This window comes from Lepidochelys kempii, chromosome 10 (assembly GCF_965140285.1).
Source record: "Lepidochelys kempii isolate rLepKem1 chromosome 10, rLepKem1.hap1, whole genome shotgun sequence".
In the NCBI taxonomy this organism is placed as follows: domain Eukaryota; kingdom Metazoa; phylum Chordata; order Testudines; family Cheloniidae; genus Lepidochelys; species Lepidochelys kempii.
The window spans coordinates 83,671,037-83,697,373 of record NC_136389.1 but is presented as its reverse complement, the minus strand read 5'-3'; the positions used below and the strand labels follow the sequence as shown (position 1 = coordinate 83,697,373).

Below are 26,337 nucleotides of genomic sequence, written 5' to 3'. Positions count from 1 at the left end.
AACAACTAAACTAACCCCCTGAATGGGCACGTACCCATCATGCATGGGGCCCCTGCACTCACCTCTACAACAGGTTCTTGCTAGGAACAGAGGTTACACCAAAGGACCACTGCCGGGACAGGGATTGCATGAGTATTAACTTGTGCACTCCTTGTGTGTCCTTAACTCTAGGGCACCCCCTCCAGCCCAGACACAGTATTGCAGGAGACTTTGCCTTCTTCACCACCTCTGGTGGCCACTTTCTCAACCATGATGGCCAGTCCCAGCCGGTCTCCTCTCCAGATTCTCACTGAGTCGGTCTCCTGTGGCTTAGCCCTCTGGCCAAGTCACATAAGAGTTCTGTCCCCTTCTAAGACGAAAGGTCCGTCACCCCTCCTGGTCTCAGCTTCAATTCTTCAGCTCAAGACAGTTAAGTCCCAAACAAACTGCGAAGAACTATAAAAGGGTCTTTCAAAACTGGGTGACTGAGCAACAAAAAGGCAGATGAAATTCAATGTTGATAACTGTAAAGTAATGCACATTGGAAAACATAATCCCAAGTATATATATAAAATGATGGGGTCTAAATTAGCTGTTACCACTCAAGAAAGAGATCTTGGAGTCATTGTGGATAGTTCTCTGAAAACATCCACTCCATGTGCAGCGGCAGGCAAAAAAGCGAACAGAATGTTGGGCACCATTAAGAAAGGGACAGATAATAAGACAGAAAATATCGTATTGCCTCTGTATAAATCCATGGTACGCCCACAGCTTGAATACAGCCAACCAGCAATGCCGCTCTTTCCTGTGCCCTGCCTATGTGACTCATGTAGAGAAGGATCTGCAGAGAGGCCTCTGAGGTTTGGAGTCGGGATGGAGGAACATCCCCTGCCATGTGATACAACACCTCTACAGCATGCGTGCCATCTTGCTGGGATCAGTTCACGTGCATGGCCAATGAGGACTGGGTCCTGTACAAGCCATTACCATTAATTGTGATAGAACATTAAGAACTGAAGCATACAGCCACCAGGATTTAAACCTTCCTATCAGTGCAGACAGAACTCACACTGGTAAAATTAGGCAAAGTTAAACTGTAATAAAATAGCATTTAAAATAGCCTACACAATGGATGCCCAGAAATGCAGGATAGTCTCCATTTGTACGGCAGCTTTACTAGCAGCTACATACCCAGTAATGATCTTCCGACCTTTGCCTCAGAGCTTAAAAGTAACCTTGCTTTTGCTGGCAATGGGATACACCAGGACATTCAGAATCCCAGCACTTAGTTGCTAATAGTACAGGACGCTATCCTTTATGCACACCTGGTAGCAACAACAACAGAAAAACTGAATACGACACATCCTAAACACAACAGATCCAGTTCTGTCCTCAGAAACAGGAGTGCAAATCACAAGCAGTGTCTGAGTGTACAACTGACCCTTCGGACTATAATTGAACGGATTGAAGGGAATCCAAGGTAATATGTGGTTTATTGGTATTAATGTGATGCTCAAACAGAATCTGAAAAAAAAAAAGAGTAGATACCATTAAAAAAGGGACATGCACAAAAGCAGACACAAATACTGATCACTGCTTGCATTTCCTAATGAAATCTAATTCTCAAAATAGAGCAAAAAGCCATTTCAATGAGGCAGACCTAAAATATACACAAAATAAACCAATACTAACCAACAAGTGGCCATATTTCAAAACGGGATCCACAGCCAAACACAGAAAATTCAGCACAGAACTGTACAGGTACCAGCGACACACAATCCCGCCAAGGGCCTCAATGCCTGCAGCCAGCCAGTTAAACCTGATGTCCGACCATGGTACCAAAATATGCATTAAATGACCCTATCTCTGAGAAATAGACCTACACCATTGCACATGCATTGCTAACTTGTATGACAAAGATTTCTGATTAAGTGCGTATTCTGCATAATATTTAAGTTAATTTCAAGCGAAGTTTCAAATTGGATACAGAAAGTAGGAAACAGGCAACAATTCACAAACATTATTTTGTTACTAACTTTTTAGTAAAGAACCAGAATTGTTGATGATTCTAGTTATTTTTTACAAAACTTACAAAAAAGAAAATGACCAATAGAGAGAAGACGATTTAACCGTTAGGCTGCTGGTTTGTGGCACAGGAGACCCATGTTCCTCATTTGTAACATTGGAATACCACCTTGTGGGGATGACATGAGAATAAACATATTTACAGATGTTAGGAACTTAGGTACTGTGGTAAAGGGGGCCATATAAGTACCTTACCTAGACAGACAGACCGGTAGGAAATACCACAGTGTTGTTGCAATATGGGTTTAGTGTCACAACCTAGCGATTCTAACAGTGAGAGCAATTTTTTAAAAATCTTAATTCACTTGTTACTCGAACACAGGGCAGCATGCTTTATATGACCTCATTTCGCTTAGAATATTTTATTGTGGTCGCCGCATTTCCATAGATGGTCTTCTATTTAGAAACCAGATAATGACATTCACCCCGTGCAGAGCATCACCTTGGCCCATAAATCTTAACGTAACTCCCATTTAAGTCTTGAAAACAGAACTTAAGTGGGACTTGAATGGTGAATAAATCTTAGGGATGTCTTCTATCCAGGAGGTGAATTGCATCCACAGTGATGAATACATTGCTAGCTGCAATCACAAGATGCTGAACAGCGGTGTCTCGGTCTCATTTCAGCAGATAAGAACACCTTCCTAATGCCACCACAGTACCTGGAATTTGGGGGATAGATACCCATGAAATAAATTATAATTTTCTAGTACTAGATCTAAGTTCCTTATTTAAAGAGTGCTTTTTAAAAAAAACAAGCCATGCCAGGATAATAAAGTTTCAAGTAACATCTAATCTAATTGAAGAGCGAAGATAGTCTCGTTCATGATTTAATTTTCCTGGCATTGATGAAAGGGATGCTTTCATGAGGTCACTTATTTGCTGAAAGTGATGTGCTACCAAACCCACACCGCAGCCTTGAGGGACAAAAAGGACCCAATTCACCAAAGCAAATGCTTAACTTTAAACACACGATTAAGGGCTCTGCTAAATCAGGACCAGCGCCACAACCAAACACCTCATGGTACCAGAGTCCCTTCCTGATTTTGAAGAAACTTCTCCCCTTTAGCAGAAATACTTTGCAGTGTCACATTGGAGGTACCAAATGTGATTTATGCCTCTCCCACCTCTACTAGGGAAAAGCGTAATAAACCTACTTCGTAGATTAGTGGAATGAGATACACAGAGCTGAGAAGTGATCCTATGAACCTTGGGGTCCTACACTCCTTCCCTAACCACTAGGCAACACCAAGTGTACACAGCTGTCTATCCAGGGTGCGATTTTCAGAGGCACAAATGGCAGGTGGGCATCTAACAGGCATTTCTGCCTCTGAAGGTATCCCTCACACACACACAGTTTTCTTGGCATGTAAGGACCTGCAGTGACCTAATCATGCAATAGACAATATTGTTTCTCATCTGAAATTATTTTCTTATGACCAGTTTTGTTCTTGGTATGAATTAAGATGAAGTTATTCCCTGCCCCAGTAAAAGTTCTGACTATTCTGTTGCGTGACAATAAAGATTCTTAAGATCCCTGATTCAACTATGTGGAATTGCTAAAATATGTGCATTTTTTACCTTTACTCCCTATTCTCTGAAACATCAGCGTGTAGGGAGCTGGTACGGTTGCCCGGTGCCCCGGAGAGGGACAAACCCTCTCTACACAGTCTTATTAATCAGGTTTTAGTCTTCTGCACTGGACAGAAAGATGTGTACCAAGGTCCAGTGCAGTATTTTCAAGAAGGTCCTCGCTGTTCTAGAAATCACATCTAAGATTTTGTTAACAGGTGATGCTACAATATCAAACCACGCACAGCACTATGCAAACCAGGTGCACAGCACTGGGTCTGGGAAGCCTTTCAGTACAGGATTATAGTCTCCATTCCTAGCCAATACTGGAAGAAATAGCAGCAGCAAAGATTGCACAATCACTTCGGCTATCCCAAAGTCCAGGTTTGAATGAGCTTGCTTAACTTAGAGAAGTACATGGATTCCTATGTATGTTGGTGTCATTCCCTGTCCTTCTCCCCTGGCACATGAAATTGGGGCTAATCTTTCTTTTAGTTACATGGGTGCATCCCTGACAAAACTCTGAGGTTGCACTGGAGTAACAGAGCAGAATTGGACCCCGGCATGCAAAACTTGGTGGGGGGGGGGTTAAAATTCCAATTCAATCAACTCTGCGAGCCAGTCATGCATCCTAATCAGCATGTGATTCCTTCATTTTACTCTTGTTGATAAAAGAAACTTATTTTAACCTTAAACAGGCAAGATCCAATTCTGCCCTGACTTACACCTTGTGCAGTTAATTTCAGAAATAGGATTTCAAAGATTTTTGTTTTACTTTACAGCTGTAGAGCCATCTGCTTCTTTTTAATTCCAACTGGCAGTGCATGAAGAAGGGATTTTATGCTGGGTTTTATCCTTTAAATGTTCATCATGCACCTTCCCAGGTAACTATTGCACTAGGTGTTTTTATCTGTTGTGTTAGGCACCCAGAAGACCTTGGGCATCAGACACCTGATAAACAAATTTTTGTTATTAGGTACGGGTAGGAACCTCTGCCTGAATACTAGGATCCACGGTCAGTAGAAAACAGAACAGAAAAGAACAGACAGCAGGATTTTAAGTATCTATAATGACCAACGTCACAGGATGATGGCTATTTTAATTAGGCTGTATTCCCCAAAGTTTGCTTCTGCCACTCCCTCTCCTGTGCACCCCTATCATTCTGCCTGGGATCCTCCCCTTTCCCCCACACTGTCCCCAGTGCCTGAGTCCTGCTCCTGCTCCCTCCAGCCTCCCCATTCCTGCCCCAGGAGACTGCAGCTATCAGTGCGAACATTCAGTTCTTGACAAAACCGAAAGCCACTATTTGGTATTTCTACAAATACCACATCAGAGGATTCCCCGCATCCCTACGTGACTACTGATGGCTTTGGATGAAGCTATGTCTGAAATAAAAATGGGGAGGTTAAGGTGCCTCACAGTTACTTTCACTGGGGGAAAGTGAAGTTCCTGACTGGAAGTTTTAGCACAATGTCCCATGAAGTGAGCATGGAGGGCATCTCCTAGGCAATGGCACCATTCATCAGACATGGACAGTTGTATTTCCTCTGTTTCCATGGCAATCACAGGCCCAGCCAGCTGCCTTCAAACATTGACTTTTTTTTCTTGGAGATCCAACGAACAAAACAAAGCAAAACAATTAAGCCCTGTCTCTAGGGGTCAAAATACAGTCATTCCTTTCAAAGAGATTTACTAGTTTCCAAGTTCCATAACAAAGCCAACCTGAAACCCATTATTTGCTACTTTTTACTTTTATCCCTATCTTGTGGAGGTTTTATATAAACACAAAAACTGCAGCCCAGTTGAACTTACCTCCTAGTCATGTCATTTGACTAACAGGCGTGATGCCAACCACCACTTTCAAAGGTTAATTCTGCAAAGCTGTCCATATTTGTGTCTGGGTCCAAGACCATGCCTACCAAAGGATACAACCACTTTCCAGGTGTAAAGAACAATCAACAGGCAAGAGGAGAACTAAGAGAAAGGGAAACTTGTGACACTGACATGCTTAAAAAACCCAGAACTTCCATGAAAGAGGCAAGACAGCCAGGGGTCTTTGCTCAGTGCAGAGGACAGGACACCAAACCTCTGTTCCAAGAACATCAGCAGCTTTGCAGTCTGGCCAGCTTTCTAGAAACTGCACTCAAGTTTGCACTGGTTTGAAAAAACCAGCCCGTGTTCTTATCCTGCGGTACAGCATTTATATAAATCCAAGAGAGCATTCGCAAATTTTGATTTATCAGGAGTTTTGTTCAGTGAGCTGAAACAGGAATAAAGTCCTAGAAAAAAAATGAACTAGAAATAAAAAATTGTTTAAAAAAGCCAATTATATTCCAAGAATATAAAATAATAACTCTTCCTGCCTTGAGAGTGCAAGGTTTAATTGAGATGCTTAATGCTATCAGTTGCTAATGCACCTTAATGGAGAAATCCTCTTCTACTTCCTCTTTATTCGATGACACAATAATTATCATTGGGTAGCACTGTTGCCATGGTAAGAATTCCAGCAAGCTTCCAAAGGGAAAACCCTTCTCCTTGGCCTTGAATTGTCTTTTGCTTCATTCCATGTTTGCCTTGGTTATGACATCATGCCTCAGTGGTGACCTCATAACTTGCAGGCTCACCAAGGCAGTCACGTGAAGTAGCTGGTTATTATGAAGGATCTGGTCAGAAGTCCATGGTTAACGTGGACGTGAGCTTTGCACTTCAAGCAGAGATTAAACCTCTCCGTTATGCGTCAAGAAGAGACTGTGTTTTCCCCAAATTTACAGCATTTACTCCAAGTACAGAAAGTATTTCTGAGAACTTACCAATAAACTTGTTAGCTACAAGAGCTGCTCTTGCAGCTACACTGCCAGACTATTTGAATGAAGACTCCAGTTCTAGACACAACTTTTTTTTACTACTGAACATGTCTACCTGTCATTGTGCTGATGCGCACAAAATATTACACACCTCAAAAGGGCACCTGTGTGCCTCTTGGCTGACGTGGTTTACCTTCCTTTGTAGTCCCACATTTCGAAAGTAACAAACTCAATTGTCCCAAATGGAAGTGAATTAATATCTGTCTATCATATCTACAATTACAAGTGTCCCATCATTGTATCCGCCAAGCCCTAAACAGCAAGTCTCTATCCATACAGCCCCCATCCCCATTGTATCTGAGCACCTAACAATCTTTAACACAGTTATCCTCACAAAGCCCCTGCGAGGTAGGGATGTGCCATTATGCCCATTTGGGAGACTAAGGCACGGAGAAGCTAAGTGACGTGCCCAAGGTCACATGGGACATCTATGGCACAGCAGGGAATTGAACCCATCTCTCTCAAGTCCTAGGCTAGTGCCTTACCCACCAGACCATCCTACAATGTTTTTCGACACTGCCTAACAACTGGAAGGCAGGGTTCTAAAATGATTCATCGATAACCAGGGATCTGATATAAATATTAGCCATGGAACAGAATTGTATCCCTTCTGGAAAAGTCCTATAGAATTGACTCCAGAATGATACACTTTCTATAGAATTTTCAGCCAACCAATAGCATTTTAAAATGATTCTAGATATAATTAAAATTCATTTAGATCCCACTAGAGAATGCTTTGAAAAGTCTACGGAAAGTATAGCATTCGCCATTCATTTGTATAGGGGTTTTACTGAGTAAGCTCTAAAGAAAGCTATTTAGTTTTTAGAACACTCTGAGTTTCATCCTTATTTAATTCTATGAGGCTTTTCCATAAGGGTAATACCACAAATACCGGACATCTACATGCTTAACTTGAACCATCTAGTAATGGTGGGAGGGGAAATGGATCCTTATTATTCAAATCACCCCACGTAGGAATGAATTTTTAATGAGGTAGACCTCATGTATTTCTAATTCTGCTCTAGCACCTTCTTTATAGCTGTAACTAAATCTCACTGCATCGCTGTGTTGTTAAGCTGCAGGACACAGTATCCAATTAATACCAAACCAGCATTAAAGCAACATAAAAGGTCCAACTTAAACCCAAGGAAGTAAAAAAAATTCAGAGTGAAAGCTGTCATGCCATCCTTTGCTCTCTCCGACGGGCAGCTGCCCTGAGGTTCCTGGTTTGTTCTGAAGTCCCAGATGGAGGATGATGTCATCCGTACAAACTAAGTACAACAGGTAAGTCAAAGACCTAACAGTCGTCATAATGGGTTGACTCAAGGACGTGGTGACAGGCTGTAGAGCCTCTGATCTCTAAGTCACTGGTCTGAATTCAGTCCTCAATGATAACGATGCAACATTTTGACTACCTAAGGAGTAATAAGCTAAACAGAAAGAAAACACTCAAGGGAAGAACAGGCGTTTGGGACAGAAAAAGAAAAGCGCCAGTTTAATAACAGGAAACCGTTCTTAACCCTAAGATGAAACCAGGCAATGTAATATTTTAGGCAAGAAGGTGTTCAAAAGGAAGTTACATGCAGAATTTAGAGGGAAGTGATACAGGAATTCCACTGGGTGATGTGGGAACTGTGCATATACGGTACATCAACATAGACCCCTCTTTGGGTAAACCCCAACTTCAATCAATAGGAGTTTATACGAAGGTATATGCTGCAATCCTCTAAACAGCAACGCTCTATATGCAGCTGTTACCCAACCCTTGAATCCGACCTCTTAGCTATAGTAGCTTCTATCGTGACAGTCTGTTGAGCTGAATAAACGCATAACTCTCCAATGCTTTCCCAGCTTCCTATGTTGTTCTACTTTTATTCCATCTGTACCACCACAATCCTGCCTCACTCAAGCGCTGCGTTGAGCCATTCTTCCTCCTTCAGATTTCTTCTTATCAACCCCAGTAGTTCTAGGACCTCCTGAATTTCAGATCCCAAATACATTCTATTCACATCACACATTTCCTCAGGAAGCTCACTGACATTTGCATGCCAAAAATTTTAGTCAGCAGGCCGTACAGTGCAATGATAATGAGAATTAAATTGATTCAAGGAAAGCACCTGCTCAGCATGTTCATTTGCTATTTTTCAGACATAAGTATATTGACATGGGCGTTTTTTAAAATCTAAAAATGCAGTCTATCCTGGGCTAACCGAATGTGTAACATGGCAAGAATCACCTCAAACTACCAACAATATCCATCTTTAAAGCACCTCTCTAGCTACAAAATGGCTTAATCGATTCTGATGATTTTTTTATAAAAGAAAATTTCATATAGGTAACTAGATGGATACTGCTCCTGGGATCAGTACTTACGTGCCAAGCTTAAGACCAATATGATTTGAAACAGCCAAGCTATAAACCCTCTCTGCAAAATGGAAAACTGTGACAGACGTAACAGACATGCACTATAATTAAAGTCTTTGGTAAATGACACTAACACAGCCAAAATTTTCTATTTCAAGCTATAGCATTGATCAAATTTTGACATGCAAGATTAACTGGAAGGATCTCTCTGGACTGATGAGAACAGTAAGCCACAAAGCTTGTGTTAATTTTCCTTGATACATTTGCATTATGCATTTGACAAGATACAGGCATCTAGCAAGTACTGACCTAAGTGTTTTATTTGTAACGCTACTGAGCAAACAAATGCCCCTCCTTTCAATATCCCAGACTATCAGAAGATATTTCTCTATGCTCAAGAGTCAAGCGATTATATTCTTTCCTCCCAGATATGAAAGTTTAAAATATGTGCCAACCTTGAATTTCCAGTGAGAAGTTCAATCAATGCAGAAAACTGAGTCTCTCAGGAAGAAAAACAGGGTTCAACAGAATGCACTGTTGTAAAGAGAATACTAACCAGTCAGGAGTGGCCAAGGTGTAGGGCCATAACAAAAACTCTTTGACAGGTTTCAGTGTAACAGCCGTGTTAGTCTGTCTTTCCAAAAAGAAAAGGAGTACTTGTGGCACCTTAGAGACTAACCAATTTATTTGAGCATGAGCTTTCGTGAGCTACAGCTCACTTCATCGGATGCATGCCGTGGAAACTGCAGTAGACATTATATACACACAGAGACCATGAAACAATACCCCCTCTCACCCCACTGTCCTGCTGGTAATAGCTTATCTAAAGCGATCAAGTGATCTGTAGTGAGCTGTAGCTGTAGTGAGCTGTAGCTCAGGAAAGCTCATGCTCAAATAAATTGGTTAGTCGCTAAGGTGCCACAAGTCCTCCTTTTCTTTTTGCAAAAACTCTTTGTACTCCCAACTCAGAAATCAAAAGAAAGTATTTTAAAATTAAGTAGACTCATCCTCCTTCCTGTTTACCAGGCAGATTTCAATTCTCTTGCGCATGCTACCAAGCTGCAAGCCAGTTCGGTGGCTGTTCAAACCCTCTCTTCTCCTCAGGCTGGGGGGGAACTGCACCTGGCTCTCCCACATCCCGGCTGAGTGCTCTGACCACTCGAGTGGGAGCGGTAAGGTAGGCAGCATCATCACCACCTCCTCTTCCAGCTTCCAAATTCTGAATGGAAGCCGATCTGATAGGTAGCTTCTGAGCACGCCTACCAGATCAGGCCGCAGAAGTGAGATAGGCAGACGAACACTTATCTTCCCTGGATCATGGATGGCACCACGGCTTCGATAGGAGACAGGTGTCCAGACACCTAATCGGAGGCAGCAGTGTGCATGGCCGGAGGCAGAAACACAGGCCCTTAGGGAACTTTTACCCTAACAACTTAGGCACGTAGAGAATTTAGGTGCCGAGTTTGGCAACAGCCAGCCGGGAGTTTTGTAGATCACAGTGAAGCCTAAAACTGGGATTTAGGCACCTAAATCTGGGGGTTAGGGTCCAAAGTACCTTTGTGGATCTAGGCTCAAGAGATTATTACAAATGATCGAGGAAAAACCTGCTATAACCAAGGAGTTAACAGCATTCTTTCAAACCATCCCCTCAGTCATGCAAGACAATTCATTTTCATGGATGTGCATAGGTAAGGATGTAATTTAACCAGATTAGAACTATTTCACATTTCCTTGTTTGCATCTCCAGGGCTACAAATAAAGCCATACTCCATGCAATCATACACACTGTAAATTCAGCAGCCTTACAGGCAATTCTAGAATCATCAATATGAAATTGTTTGCACACTGCTGTGATAATTTACCCTGGAAAAAGTTCAACACAGAAGGATATGTTCCAAAACGTCCTTATTGCAAAAACAGCTCCAAGTCTTTCTGTAAATAAATAATAATTATTCTTTTGACCACAATCAAACAGCTGCTGAGAGAAGTATAGTTCAATTTTGCTATCTCTGTAACAGCACCATTTACTGACCCATATATTGATGAGCTATAGCCAATATTTGACAAAACTGAAAATAAACATGTCTTTTTTCAACAGCGAATCCCTGCTTGTTCCCTAGACTGGTTTAGTAATGTACTGTCATTTATAACAAGTGACAATTGTGCCACATTTCTTTTGCTGCTTGAAAATGGGATTTTCAGAGCCTGCTGATTTCAGAGGTTTTTCCACTCCTATAATTTAATTTCCTATTCTGAGAAGACAGCGACACTGAGTAAACCAAAGGGGACTACTCTCATTTGAATGAGGTCATACACAGTATTGGCTCCACATTTTGGATCAAATTTTAATTTGTTACAGTATACCCACAGAGTGTTGCACTACCTATTATCTGACTGTGTGCGTACTGGAAAATGTTGAACTGTGAAACTAACAGCACATACGTGCCATTAGAGTTCAGCTCTCACGTTAACAGACTATGCTGTTCTGCAGACTGATGTCAAGGCAAGATGTTGCACCTGTGCAATCCTATTGACTTCAGTGGTATCATAGAGGCGTGAATTGGAACAGAATTCAATCATTATTTTCAAAAAGAAAAGGAGTACTTGTGGCACCTTAGAGACTAACCAATTTATTTGAGCATGAGCTTTCGTGAGCTACAGCTCACTTCATCAGATGTTTACCGTGGAAACTGCAGCAGACTTTATATACACACAGAAATCATGAAACAATACCTCCTCCCACCCCACTGTCCTGCTGGTAATAGCTTATCTAAAGTGATCAACAGGTGGGCCATTTCCAGCACAAATCCAGGTTTTCTCACCCTCCACCCCCCCACACAAATTCACTCTCCTGCTGGTGCTAGCCCATCCAAAGTGACAACTCTTTACATAATCAAGTCGGGCTATTTCCTGCATAGATCAAGGTCCTTGCCTACAGACAGCCCCGCAACCTGAAGCAAATACTCACCAACAACCACATACCACACAACAGAACCACTAACCCAGGAACTTATCCTTGCAACAAAGCCCGTTGCCAATTGTGCCCACATATCTATTCAGGGGACACCATCACAGGGCCTAATAACATCAGCCACACTATCAGAGGCTCGTTCACCTGCACATCCACCAATGTGATCTATGCCATCATGTGCCAGCAATGCCCCTCTGCCATGTACATTGGTCAAACTGGACAGTCTCTACGTAAAAGAATAAATGGACACAAATCAGATGTCAAGAATTATAACATTCATAAACCAGTCGGAGAACACTTCAATCTCTCTGGTCACGCAATCACAGACATGAAGGTCGCTATCTTAAAACAAAAAAACTTCAAATCCAGACTCCAGCGAGAAACTGCTGAATTGGAATTCATTTGCAAATTGGATACTATTAATTTAGGCTTAAATAGAGACTGGGAGTGGCTAAGTCATTATGCAAGGTAGCCTGTTTCCTCTTGTTTTTTCCTACCCCCCCCCCCAGATGTTCTGGTTTAACTTGGATTTAAACCTGGAGAATGGTCAGTTTAGATGAGCTATTACCAGCAGGAGAGTGAGTTTGTGTGTGTATGGGGGTGGGGGGGATGTGAGAAAACCTTGATCTATGCAGGAAATAGCCCGACTTGATTATGTAAAGAGTTGTCACTTTGGATGGGCTAGCACCAGCAGGAGAGTGAATTTGTGTGGGGGGGTGGAGGGTGAGAAAACCTGGATTTGTGCTGGAAATGGCCCACCTGTTGATCACTTTAGATAAGCTATTACCAGCAGGACAGTGGGGTGGGAGGAGGTATTGTTTCATGATTTCTGTGTGTATATAAAGTCTGCTGCAGTTTCCACGGTAAACATCTGATGAAGTGAGCTGTAGCTCACGAAAGCTCATGCTCAAATAAATTGGTTAGTCTCTAAGGTGCCACAAGTACTCCTTTTCTTTTTGCGAATACAGACTAACACGGCTGTTCCTCTGAAACCAATCATTATTTTGTGAACTATAGCACATGGCTAAGAGATTAATTTCTTTTGGAGAGCTAAAACTTCTTTTCAGTTCATTTTGTTACCTTGTCCTCCCAACGCATACATCACTTTTATCCATTACTTGTTACACGCTGCCTGACATGCAGATTGTGGTTTGCAGCATTGCTGTAGCCGTGTCGACCCAGGATACCAGAGAGACAAGATGGGTGAGGTAATGTCTTTCATTGGACCAACTCCTATTCATAGAATCATAGAATATCAGGGTTGGAAGGGACCTCAGGAGGTCATCTAGTCCAACCCCCTGCTCAAAGCAGGACCGATCCCCAGCTAAATCATCCCAGTCAGGGGTTTGTCAAGCCCGACCTTAAAAACTTCTAGGGAAGGAGATTCCACCACCTCCCTAGGTAACGCATTCCAGTGCTTCACCACCCTCCTAGTGAAAAAGTTTTTCCTAATATCCAACCTAAACCTCCCCCACTGCAACTTGAGACCATTACTCCTTGTTCTGTCATCTGCTACCACTGAGAACAGTCTAGATCCATCCTCTTTGGAACCCCCTTTCAGGTAGTTGAAAGCAGCTATCAAATCCCCCCTCATTCTTCTCTTCTGCAGACTAAACAGTCCCAGTTCCCTCAGCCTCCCCTCATAAGTCATGTGCTCCAGCCCCCTAATCATTTTCGTTGTCCTCCGCTGGACTCTATCCAATTTGTCCACATCCTTTCTGTAGTGGGGGGCCCAAAACTGGATGCAATACTCCAGATGTGGCCTCCCCAGTGCTGAATAGAGGGGAATAATTTCTTCCCTCGATCTGCTGGCAATGCCCCTACCTATACATCCCAAAATGCCATTAGCTTTCTTGGCAACAAGGGCACACTGTTGACTCATATCCAGCTTCTCGTCCACTGTAACCCCAGGTCCTTTTCTGCAGAACTGCTGCCTAGCCATTCGGTTCCTAGTCTGTAGCGGTGTATGGGATTCTTCCATCCTAAGTGCAGGACTCTGCACTTGTCCTTGTTGAACCTCTTCAGATTTCTTTTGGCCCAATCCTCCAACTTGTCTAGGTCCCTCTGTATCCTATCCCTACCCTCCAGAGTATCTATCTCTCCTCCCAGTTTAGTGTCATCTGCAAACTTGCTGAGGGTGCAGTCCACGCCATCCTCCAGATCAGTAATGAAGATATTGAACAAAACCAGCCCGAGGACTGACCCTTGGGGCACTCCGCTTGATACCGGCTGCCAACTAGACATGGAGCCATTGATCACTACCCGTTGAGCTCGACTATCTAGCCAGCTTCCTATCCACCTTATAGTCCAGTCATCCAGCCCATACTTCTTTAACTTGCTAGCAAGAATACTGTGGGAGACCGTGTCAAAAGCTTTGCTAAAGTCAAGGAACAACACATCCACTGCTTTCCCCTCATCCACAGAGCCAGTTATCATAGAAGGCAATTAGATTAGTCAGGCATGACTTGCCCTTTGTGAATCCATGCTGACTGTTCCTGATCACTTTCCTCTAAGTGCTTCAGAATTGATTCCTTGAGGACCTGCTCCATGATTTTTCCAGGGACTGAGGTGAGGCTGACTGGCCTCTAGTTCCCTGGATCCTCCCTCTTCCCTTTTTTAAAGATGGGCACTACATTAGCCTGTTTCCAGTCATCCGGGACTTCCCCCGATCGCCATGAGTTTTCAAAGATAATGGCCAATGGCTCTGCAATCACATCCGCCAACTCCTTTAGCACTCTCGGATGCAGCGCATCCGGCCCCATGGACTTGTGCTCATCCAGCTTTTCTAAATAGTCCTGAACCACTTCTTTCTCCACAGAGGGCTGCTCACCTCCTGCCCTGCTGTGCTGCCCAGTGCAGTAGTCTGGGAGCTGACCTTGTTCATGAAGACAGAGGCAAAAAAAAAGCATTGAGTACATTAGCTTTTTCCACATCCTCTGTCACAAGGTTGCCTCCCTCATTCAGAAAGGGGCCCACACTTTCCTTTACTTTCTTCTTGTTGCTAACATACCTGAAGAAACCCTTCTTGTTACTCTTAACATCTCTTGCTAGCTGCAACTCCAGGTGTGATTTGGCCTTCCTGATTTCACTCCTGCATGCCCGAGCAATATTTTTATACTCTTCCCTGGTCATTTGTCCAATCCTCCACTTCTTGTAAGTTTCTTTTTGTATTTAAGATCAGAAAGGATTTCACTGTTAAGCCAAGCTGGTTGCCTGCCATATTTATTATTCTTTCTACACATCGGGATGGTTTGTTCCTGTAACCTCAATAAGGATTCTTTAAAATACAGCCAGCTCTCCTGGACTCCTTTCCCCCTCATGTTATTCTCCCAGGGGATCCTGCCCATCAATTCCCTGAAGGAGTCAAAGTCTGCTTTTCCGAAGTCCAGGGCCGTATTCTGCTGCTCTCCTTTCTTCCTTGAGTCAGGATCCTGAATTCCACCATCTCATGGTCACTGTCTCCCAGGTTCCCATCCACTTTTGCTTCCCCTACTAATTCTTCCCGGTTTGTGAGCCACAGGTCAAGAAGAGCTCTGCCCCTAGTTGGTTCCTCCAGCACTTGCACCAGGTAATTGTCCCCTACACTTTCCAAAAAGTTCTTGGATTGTCTGTGCACCGCTGTATTGCTCTTCCAGCAGATATCAGGATGATTGAAGCCTCCCATGAGAACCAGGGCCTGCGATATAGTAACTTCCATTAGTTGCCGGAAGAAAGCCTCGTCCACCTCATCCCCCTGATCTGGTGGTCTACAACAGACTCCTACCACAACATCACCCTTGTTGCTCACACTTCTAAACTTAATCCAGAGACTCTCAGGTTTTTCTGAAGTTGATGAAAGAGACAAGCTTTGAAGCTCAGAGCTCTTCAAGTCTGGGGAAGACACTCACAGTGTCACAGCTAAACACAAGGTGGAGCACATAAGGAGTTAACACATGTTGCAAGAGACCACAGAAGAGAAGGAATATTGGGACTCATAGAAATCAGCCTCAAACCACTCATCACATAAAGAGAGAGTTTTCTTCAGGACACAACTGACTTCCTCCAGAAACTCTGCAACATTAACAACCACCTCAAAACACCATCCTTGCCACCAGGGATGTCACCTCCCTTTACACCAACACCCCTCACAATGACAGAATCACTGCCTGCCTCAAATATCTGCAAGACAACGGACAATGCTAAGATAACTACCCCGAACACATCACCAAACTCATCCATCTCATCCTCCCCCATAGCAATTTTACATTCAACACTACATGCTTTGTCCAAACCATGGGAATAGCTATGGGTACTAAGATAGCTCCCCATAATGCCAACCTCTTCATAGACCACCTAGAGGAAGAATTTCTGGACAACTAGACCATAAAACCAATGATATACCTGAGATACAGTGAAGATATTTTCATCCCCTGGACAGATGACCCAAACTCCCTCATAGATTTCCACCACAATTTCAGTGACCATCACTCATCCATTAAACTCTCTTTAGAACATTCCCAATGCCAGCATCAACTTTCTGGACACCATGATCAGCTTCAACAATGGAACCCTACAGACAACTATATACAAGAAACCCACTGATCACCAAGCCTACCTTTACAGATCCAGTAACCACCCCAAACACACCAAAATATCTGTTATCTACAGCCAGGCTCTCAGATACCACAGTATATGATCCACGGAGAAAATCCAGGATACACACCTTAACACTCTTAAAACTGCTTTCACTAAACAAGGATACTAGTGCATTACAGAACGTGCCACCCAAACACCCTGAGAGAACCTGCTTCAATATAAGGGAAAAAACCTTCCGTTCACACACACCCCTAGTTGTCACTTACCACCCCACTCTGGGACCCATACAGGGTATAAACAAACAATTACAATCCCTACTCAAGAAATCTTTCCCAAACCCCCTCTTCTGGCCTTCAAACAACCCCGCAACCTCGCCAAGCTCATCATCACAAGCAAGCTCCCCAAAACCAGGGCACACAAACTCAAAACAGCATCAGACCTTGTCATAACAGATGCATCAGCACAGTTATGACGATCAATACCCTCCACAGCACACCTTTCAAGATCCACTAGCTCTACACATGTCCATTGCAACATGTGGTGTACGTCATCCCATGCACTAAATGCCCCAACAACAACTATGTGGGTGAAAAGAGACAATCACTACGCTCTCAAATGAACTCTCACAGAAAAAGGATAAAAGACAAAAACATGACATCATCTGTGGGCAAACACTGTTCACAAAATGATCACTCCATATCTGACCTCTCATTCCTCTTTGTCAACAGAAACCTGCAGCACACTGGCAAAAGACAAGCCTGGGAACTTAAATTCATAACTCCGCTAGACACCAAAAATCATGGACTTAACAAAGACACCGGATCTATGGCCCCTTACAACAATCTGTAACCCACTAACCCTCCTTTGTCCTTCAACTGTAAAGGTGGTTTCTATGAGTCCCAATATTCCTTCTCTTCTATGGTCTCCTGCAACTGTAAAGGTGTTAAGTGCCTACTTCACCTTGAATGGTCTCTTGCAACATTTGTTAATTACTTATCTGTTCCACCTTGTAGGTAGCTGTGACACTCGAGTACCTTTCTCAGACCTGCAGAAGAGCTCTGTGAATGCTTGAAAGCTTCTCTCTTTCACCAACAGAAGTTGGTCCAACTAAAGATATTACCTCACCCACCTTGTCTCTCTGATGTAGATGGGGAACATTCTGGGGCAGGTACTGTTTTTACATTACTTGTCTGGGTAGTGCCTATCACAACAGGATCTCAAGGCTTCCGGGGGCTCCTAGACATCAATATAATTATTTTGTGACTCAGTATTTTAGAGGAACTTGAATGAGCCACATCCAACATTTTTTACTCAGGCAAAACTCCCACTAACTACAGTGGGGACACATACCACAGTGTGGAGAGAGTCAAAAGGGTTGAATAGGACCACGTGTCATACCTATACTTCTGTAACACAATCTTGCTTAGATGTCAGGTGTAAAATGGTTGCCACATAATGGCAACAGCAATTTTGGCTCTTTGTTGACAGCCAAAATATCCAAACACTACAGAAGCAAATACTACGCCCAGTGCTCCCTCTCAAACTGACCAATGGACCTTGCCATGCTGTGCTATGAACTCCAGGGTCAAATCCTGGCCCTACTGAAGATTAGTACTGTAGAAGCTTCCCCGTGCACTTCACAAGGGTTCAGATTTCACCCCAGCTCTTCATACAATAAGCAATTGTCCAACCTTCATCTGATTCCCTCTAAGAGGAGCCCGCAGTTGGAGGCTTAGTTAGGAAGTGTATCGTAAACAGACTCACTAGTCCCTCTTTGTTTAGGGACACCAAAGACCATATCATGCCATCAGCCCGTGTGTGGGACTCCCACTGAAATCAATGGAAACGCTGTCCAAGATTCAATGGTAGGACAGAGCCATGAATGAACACTGCTACCACTGTTCTTTTATTTCAGTATGATCACTTTACCAACTGAGGAGAGAACTTAAAGGAGTCTTGTACATTCCAAGTCCTTTAAGTACGTGGGGTATGTCAGACACCCTAGAAACCTACAACTTCACTAGCTGATTTTACTGGATAAAAGCAGAAACCATCTTTTCCATTAAGCTATATATGATAAATTCAATGTTATGCACTTTTTAAAAAGAGATTTAAATAATTCCTCAGTATCCTGAGGGTGGAAAAAAACTAAAAAAAATATTCACCTTGGAAAATGGCTACGGAACGAGAGGATAGGAGAGAGTTTCTATGTTTTACAATGCCAGCTCCTGTGCAAGTTAATAGGATGCGAGCACTTCAAGAAGCGTTGCAGTAGCCGCAGTAAAAATAGTCTCAGTGTATAGCCATGACATTTCCACTAACGCTAGCTTCCACTAAAATGGAAGTAAAGACGGCACTGTTTGCTTTAGTGGGAATTTCTGCTTTAGCACCTTTTCAACAGCTGTCTTTTTACATTCTTACAATTTAAGATATACACTTGGAAACTAAATATGAAGTTAAAACCAAGGAAATTCTGAGTTCAGGGTACCACTAGGTTTCTTAACACCCACACATTGTGTATCTCTGCACATACGCACACAATTTTGCTATTGGAAACTTCATTAACGCAACGAACCCACATACCATGTGCACTTAAATGTCTAGGCACTGAATTAAGCATGCAGTACATATAGCATGCAGTTCTATAGTGATTTAGCTAGGCACGAATTACAGGTTTCTCTTACAAATGAATTTTTGTTTTTATGAGTAAATGCATTATTGGTCAATAGATTTCACGGAAAAACAGCTATAAAGAAGTCTTGTCAATACTATTTTTACCACTGTTAAAATTGTATGTCTATAACATATAATAGTATAGGACACATGTGGTGAAATCCTAGACCCACTGAAGTCAGTGGGAGTTTTACCATCCCAGTGACTTCAGTGGGTCTAGGATTTCACCTAGGGTCAATATATTCCTGCCGATACAATTACATTACTTTAATCTTACTGGCACCTTGCTCTGAGATCGTGCAAAAAATCCACAGAGCTCTACCTACCATATAGACAAACAACATTACCAGTGTGTTTGTTCCTCAAATTCATTCTTACTCAGTGTTTCTGAAGAGGTGTCTCTTGTTTGCAGTACTCCCTTTATTACCTGCAGTTAGTTTTCAGGCTGAGGAGAGACTAATGTTTCTGCCTTCAGAAACAGGAAGGCACGAGAAACAGTTCGAAACTTTATAACATGAAGCCTCACGGTTTCTTGAGTTCACAGCAGTAGGCAGAGAGTTATAATCCTCAAATGAAAAACACATCACCTTTGCTTGAGATTTCAGACAAGTAATCCCATTCTGTAAGTAGAAATTTGCTACCATCTTTCCCAGAAAAAGCAATTGGAAACTATCAGAAGATTAAAAAAAAAGATCGTGAACAAGCTGGGATGCTGGAACAATTCTTATAGCGGGAGTGCTGAAAGCCACTGAACAAAACTAAATCCTCTAGATCAGTGGGTTTTAACCTTTTTTCATTTGCAGACCCCTAAACAATTTTGAATGGAGGTCCGAACCCCTTTGGAAATCTTAGACATAGTCTGAGGACCCCTAGAGATTGCGGACCACAGGTTGAAAACCACTGCTCTATACGATGGAAGCCATGCATTCTGTTGCGCTTACTTTTAGCCCAGGGATACTGCCGCATCTCCAGCACTCCTGTGTACAAGTAACCTTCACTCGGCTAGACCTGCAAGAAACAGGGGTTCCTATAGTCTATTGTGTAAATTATCTGTTAATGATCTTGTCAGGTCTTCCAATGAACTTTGCATATCGTATGGATTTTTGTCCAAGGGAGCAAAAGACTGTTAAAATTAGGACAGTTTTAAAGTTATGTGAGAAACTGTTAAATCGTATATCCATATTTTATGTATTCATGTTTCTCTTCCCAAGCATTCACGTTCTGCTTTTCTGCAACAAAATATCAACTGTCTTTTCAGTAAAGTACTTGGTGCCCTTATGCAATAAATCATTCATAATTTCAGGTTCTTTATACTACCAATGATATTGACATCATAGTGAAAATACTAAACTTTCCTCGGACAAGTAATATTTTTCAATGTACATTTTATTCAAAGTTTTATTAGTTTGCCTTCCTGATAAATTGTTTCATAGGGGGAACAGACATGACAAATTAATTATATGGCTACACTAGAGTCAAAACTGATGAGACCAAGCTTGATAAGTTTATGGAGGGGATGGTATGATGGGATAGCCTAATTTTGGCAATTAATTGATCTTTGACTATTAGCAGTAAAGATGCCAAATGGCCTATGTTGGGATTTAGATGGGGTGGGATCTGAGTTACTACAGAGAATTCTTTCCTGGGTATCTGGCTGGTGAGTCTTGCCCACATGCTCAGGGTTTAGCTAATTACCATGTTTGGGTTCGGGAAGGAATTTTCCTCTAAGGGATATTGGTAGAGGCCCTGGGGTTTTTTTGCCTTCCTCTGCAGCGTGGGGCACGGGTCACTTGCTGGAGGATTCTCTGCACCTTGAAGTCTTTAAACCCCATGATTTGAGGACTTCAATAGCTCAGACATAGGTGAGAGATTTTTCGCAGGAGTGGGTGGGTGAGATTCTGTGGCCTGCGTTGTGCACAAGGTCGGACTGGACGATCATAATGGTCCCTTCTGATCTTGAAGTCTATGAGATGAACAAAAGATTTAAGGTTCCCCATGTTCTCCAGGTGATGTGTCCGGTATTGGGATTTTTAGGAACGGCTGGGATTCAGAACTTGGCTGCAGTAGTGAATGTTTAATGTTTATAAAACTTCTGTCATGTAACAGCATAACTGAACCGTGACAATCTCCGACACCTAAGATTTCTGACTCACCATCAGTTTTAGAAGCAGGGATGATACTGGTTTTACTGCTTCTAATAAAAAGAAAAGGAGTACTTGTGGCACCTTAGCGACCCGAAGACCACCTAATACTATTAAACCAAAAGCTTTCCCAAGCCATGAAAATATAAACATCTGTATGCTCCTCTACACATATAAAGTCATTGAAATAACACCACATCCCTTGTAAGTTATTGAAATCAGTGATCCTGCTTGTATTCAGACACTGAGATCAGCGCTACACATTATATCAAGGACTGTGGCTAGGAAAATAACCCTCTGATGTCAGACTTCTAGTGGATAAGAAGAATACAAAAATGTTTATGCGGGGCCTGATCCAAAGCCCACTGAAGTCAAGGTACAAAGACTCCCATTAACTGCAATGGTCTTTGGATCAGGCCCATAGTTATTTGGCTTGGGAAGGACCTTTACTGAGGCAATTAGCCCATTCAGACTGGATGTTTTAGAATGCAAATTAAGACCAAAATAGACAAAGGATTCAGCACAGCATAGATGCTGACATGCTCATTTAGTGCAGCAATATTAATAAATGAGATTTCTGTAATCAAGTTCATAAAGATTTAATTGAGAAAAGGAATATTCAAAGTAACTGTCTACAAAGCATATCATTAGATGTTCTCTGTCAAGCAAAGCCAGAGGTTAAGTTTGGTTAACGGGTTTAACCAGTTCTCTTAGAGATGTATTTCTGTTAAAACCAGATCAATTTCTGAACTGTTCCTCTTTTTCAAGCAATACAAAAGCCAGCCAACGTGTCAGATGTTCAGCATTCAGAAACATGTATGTGCCACTGATGTAAATCGCTACTCAATCTCTCTCTATAGCCAACTACTATATGTGTCTCCATTCCCATTTACAAAATTACAAGCTTCTACAGAACATCCTCACTAACCTCTTTCACATTCTGTGTATCACATTTAATGGTCCTACACACTGAAATTATAACCTCTGATTTGTATGTTGTGTCTCTATATTTAACAAAAAATGGAAGCATACATAAACAAAAATGAAAAGATACATATCAGTTTGGATGAAGAAACGCCATGGATCTGTGCAAGACAGAAGAAATATCTGCATTTATAAGGTAATGACCTTCAAAACTCATTCACTGTTCTCTAGGCTGTAAATTTACAGTGATTTTCTCATTCCTGAGACATTATACATTTCCACCATGTATGCTTTAATTTGTCATGGAATATAAATACTTTTGCTTAAAAGTCAGCATGAAAGCAACAGAAAAACATTTACCTGTGGTAACCTTGAGTGTGAGGGTATTAGGAGCTGACGCTCTTTTACCGTAAATCACGCATACAACATACCAGTATTTCTGTTCACTGCCCCCAAAATCATATAAACTGGTGAAACACAGCATCAAGTGGCATTTTATGTCAAAATTATATACAAGGATACTCTTATTTTAATTCTATTCCCAAGTAAATCAAAGAAAGACAATCCAGCTTTCTTCCAAACTGGATTCCCCGTACTTACCTATCTAAGCTACATTTTTATCCAATTGATTTATATTAAAAGCCATCTCTCAAAAATTAATTGATTTTTGTATAAGCACAACTAATTTGACTGCCATTACAGCCACTTAAGTCACTACTTTGCAGTTAAGGTGGGGGAGAGGCAAGCTAGGGAAGGAAATCAGTAACATAACATTCCTGAGATGTTATTTACACAGAACAGATTTTTAAAAACACATTTATTTATTTTCCTTTGCTTAAGCAGAAGTGAAGCCTCCCACAGCCTGCAGTATTTATTTGTAACCAGTTATTTAATTCGAAGTATGCTTCTGCATGCATTTAAAAGATTTTCTACTTGCCCTAGAGCTACAATCGAGTCAGAATCAGCAACACCCAAATAAATCAGTGGAGAGATGGGAGTTGTTATTTACACGTTGTATCACAATTATCCAAAAATCTTGCCTGAATTTTCTACAGCTTACAAGTTGGAAGAGTGCCAGTTGACACTGTCAGGAAACAGAATCAACGAGTAAGGCTACGAATCTGTCATGGACTCCATGATTTTACGAGACCTCCACGACTTCTTGAAAATTCCAGTAATTCAGCCCCGGGCAGTGGGAATCGGGCTTCAGCCCCAGGCGGCAGGACTCGGGCTTCAGTACCGAAGTAGTTAAAACTGCATTAATGTGTGTACATTTCTGTGATTTATTGTTTATTGCCCGCATCCTGTCCATGACTTTTAATTAAAATACCCATACCAAAATCTTAGCCTTAACAATGAGTGCTATGGTGTACATTCAGTCTGCATGCTTATCACATGGATGTTCTCTGTTATGATTAAAAAATTAAGATTAAAAACTGTCTATACAAAATGGAAACCTCCTGTACATGTCAGCCACCCTGTTTCCTCTGTCCTAGTATTATAGTTCTTAGCTAGTTGTTAAAGCAATAGTGTTGTGACTAGGTTACTCACGTTCAAAACATTCTGGTAGTCTAGTAGCCTAATGATGTATCACTAAATCCTTACTAGCAAATCATTCATATCCAGATTAGAGAGAAAACTGATTTTGACTCAAGAAAATTTCATTACAACACAATATCTGAACACTTATCTGGCCTAGAACACTTTGAATAGTGATCTAGACTATTTTAAAGTTAAATCAGTCATTAGAGCAGGATAGAGGCAGTACTCCGATACATCTCCTAGTATTTGTGTTTGGCTCTGACAGCATTTACTAAACTTTAATTTGCATCAAAATCATTTTTAAAAGAACTTACTATATGTATTGCACTCATAGAGTCCTCGGCAGAATTGTATAAGTCTAAGAGCACCAATTTTACTCAGCAAGAGGTATAAATTAAGCTCTTCTTCCATCATCCAACAATGTTTACTTGATTTGATTATACCCCACCAATGGAAAGCAGCAGCACGAGAGCTGTTCTGTAATCATATTTGCACCAGGGAAGGTTAGTGAAAATTGCGGGGTTTGATTTTGAACAGAAAAAAGAATGTCAGTAAAACTTGCAGCAATCGTCCATGTTCTGGTTTATTATAAAAGACTGAATCAGGGTAATATATTAGTTCTATAAAATAACAAAGACACTTATTTTACATACGGTATATCCAATAATAGTGATGTTGTGGGAAGGGGTGGAGGGTAAGGGGGACACAACTTTAGTCCACTGAAATTCATCATATTCCATTAAATTGTTTGGGTTTTTTTGAGGGGAGGGGAACACAGTCGGGAAAATGGTAAGCTCCGTGCTAAAAGCTAGAGACTACCCCCGTTTCACAGGGCCACTTGGCCTGCGAGGAGCTATTCTTTTGTGAATGCCGAGAATTCTGACTCACAGAAGTGCTGATCAAAATAATGACGTGAGACATTATTTTCCTGGTGGAATCAAAAAGCTTCTGTGTGACTAAACTCCCTCCCCTGAGCAACATCCCAGTCAAGCTGGTCAGACTTTTCTTTCTGAGGGCTGAAAAACTGGATACATCAATTTGCCCAGTTGAGAAAGGCGGGGCGGGGGGGACGCATTTCAGAATTAAAGGTCACTGAATGAAGTGGGGATTCATTTGCTTTCTTCCCCCTCCTCCCCCCACTCTATGTGCAATGCTTCCAGCTGTTGCCGTCTAGAGTGGCTGTAATTCACTGACGAGCACCGGGCTCACACACCCCCAGCTGGAAAGCTACGGGTCTGTCTTTGTTCCCATCCGACGGGAAAACCACCCAGATCCTGTAGCATCCTCCATCCAACACAAACTTTACGACGCCAAGCCCAGGAGCGGCGTTCATGCTTCGGAGCCCCAGGGAACCCGCTTCGCAGCCCAGGGGCCACCCCGCGGGGCGTCTCTGCGGAGCGGCCGGAGGAGGAGGAGGAGGACGCGGACAGCCAGCGCCGGATCCCGCGTCGCTTTTGTTTGCAGCCCGCGGACTCCATTCGGCAGCCCGGGCGGGGGGCGCTGAGAAGTGAGACTGGGGGGGGGGCGCTGGGGTGGGGGTGGGGGGGTGACACGGGGCTGCTTCTCCCCGTCCCCGATTCGGCCCCATCGCCAGTGTTTTTGTTCACACCCGCACCGATTTTTTGCCCCCACCGCGCTTCGGGAGCCGGCGCCAGATTAAAAAAAAAAACACACACACACACACAACCCCCCCACACACACACACCCCCCCACACCCCAGCACGCCCGTTTGCGCCCCTCCCCCGAAACAAAAGTAACGTTTTCCCCAGGGGCCCGCACCCGCCGGGCTCGGGACCGCACCCCCCCGCAGGGTCAGGCGAAGCCAGGGAGTTTTCCCAAGGTCGGGCGCCCGCCAAGCTCGCCGGCTGTGCGCAAGTTCGCGCGGAGCCCCCCCCCCCCGCTCCCCAAGCCATGCTCGGGACAGGTCGCCCCCCTCCACCGGCAGCCGCTGCCCGCCCGCCCCCCGCGAAGCCCCGTCACCCCCCCGGGGGCCGCCCGCGCGCCTCCTTCCTTCCCCCCCCCCGCGGCGCGCAGGGCCCCCCCAGCCCCCCGAAGGGTGAAGTTCTCTGCGGCGGGGGCGAGCCTGCGGGGCTCGGCTCGGCTCCGCTCCGGGGGCGGGTCACGCAGCGAGCCCGGGCGCCGCGCTCTGCGGGCTCTGCGATGCTCGGTGCAGCCCGGGGGGGGGGGGCAGCTGCACCCCGCGCCCCCCCCCGGCCCCGCGCCGCCCCCCGAGCGCCCGGCCCGCCGACCTGGAGGGTGCAGGTGTACTCGCTGTCATCCAGCAGCCGGACGGTGCAGCCGAACTCCCGCTCCAGGCTCCTGCTGCTGCCGCTCATCCAGCGGCTCAGCATCTTCCCCGGCCCGGCCGGCGGCGGGGCGCTCCCAGGGGCCGGGCGGCTCGGCGGGGGCGCTCGCCCGCTGCCCGGCTCCGCGGCTCCCCAGCGGCCCCGACGCCGGGCAGAGCCGAGTGCGAGTCCCCGCGCCGCGCGCCGGCCGGGGGGGCGGGGCCGGCGCTGAGCGGCGGGCGGGCGGGCCAATGGCGGCGCGGGGCCGCCGCAGGCCCCGGCGCCGCCGGCGGGGAGGGAGAAGCCCGGCCGCGGCCTGCGGAGCGGGGCCGCCCCCCGGTGGGGCCTCAGCCTCGCGACCC

At 43.8% G+C, this 26,337-nt stretch overlaps 1 protein-coding gene across 5 annotated transcripts in view; it reads right to left on the bottom strand.

The window, feature by feature from the left end:
- Window positions 1–26,102, bottom strand: part of FRMD5 (FERM domain containing 5) — a 303,156-nt gene extending 277,054 nt beyond the window's left edge. For all 5 annotated transcript variants that reach the window (XM_073304542.1, XM_073304538.1, XM_073304544.1 and 2 more), the window contains exon 1: window positions 25,940–26,102. In XM_073304542.1, the coding sequence (XP_073160643.1) occupies window positions 25,940–26,041 (102 nt within the window). In that variant the 5' untranslated portion in view covers window positions 26,042–26,102. The remainder of the gene's footprint in view (window positions 1–25,939) is intronic.
- Between the last annotated feature and the right edge of the window lie 235 nt (window positions 26,103–26,337).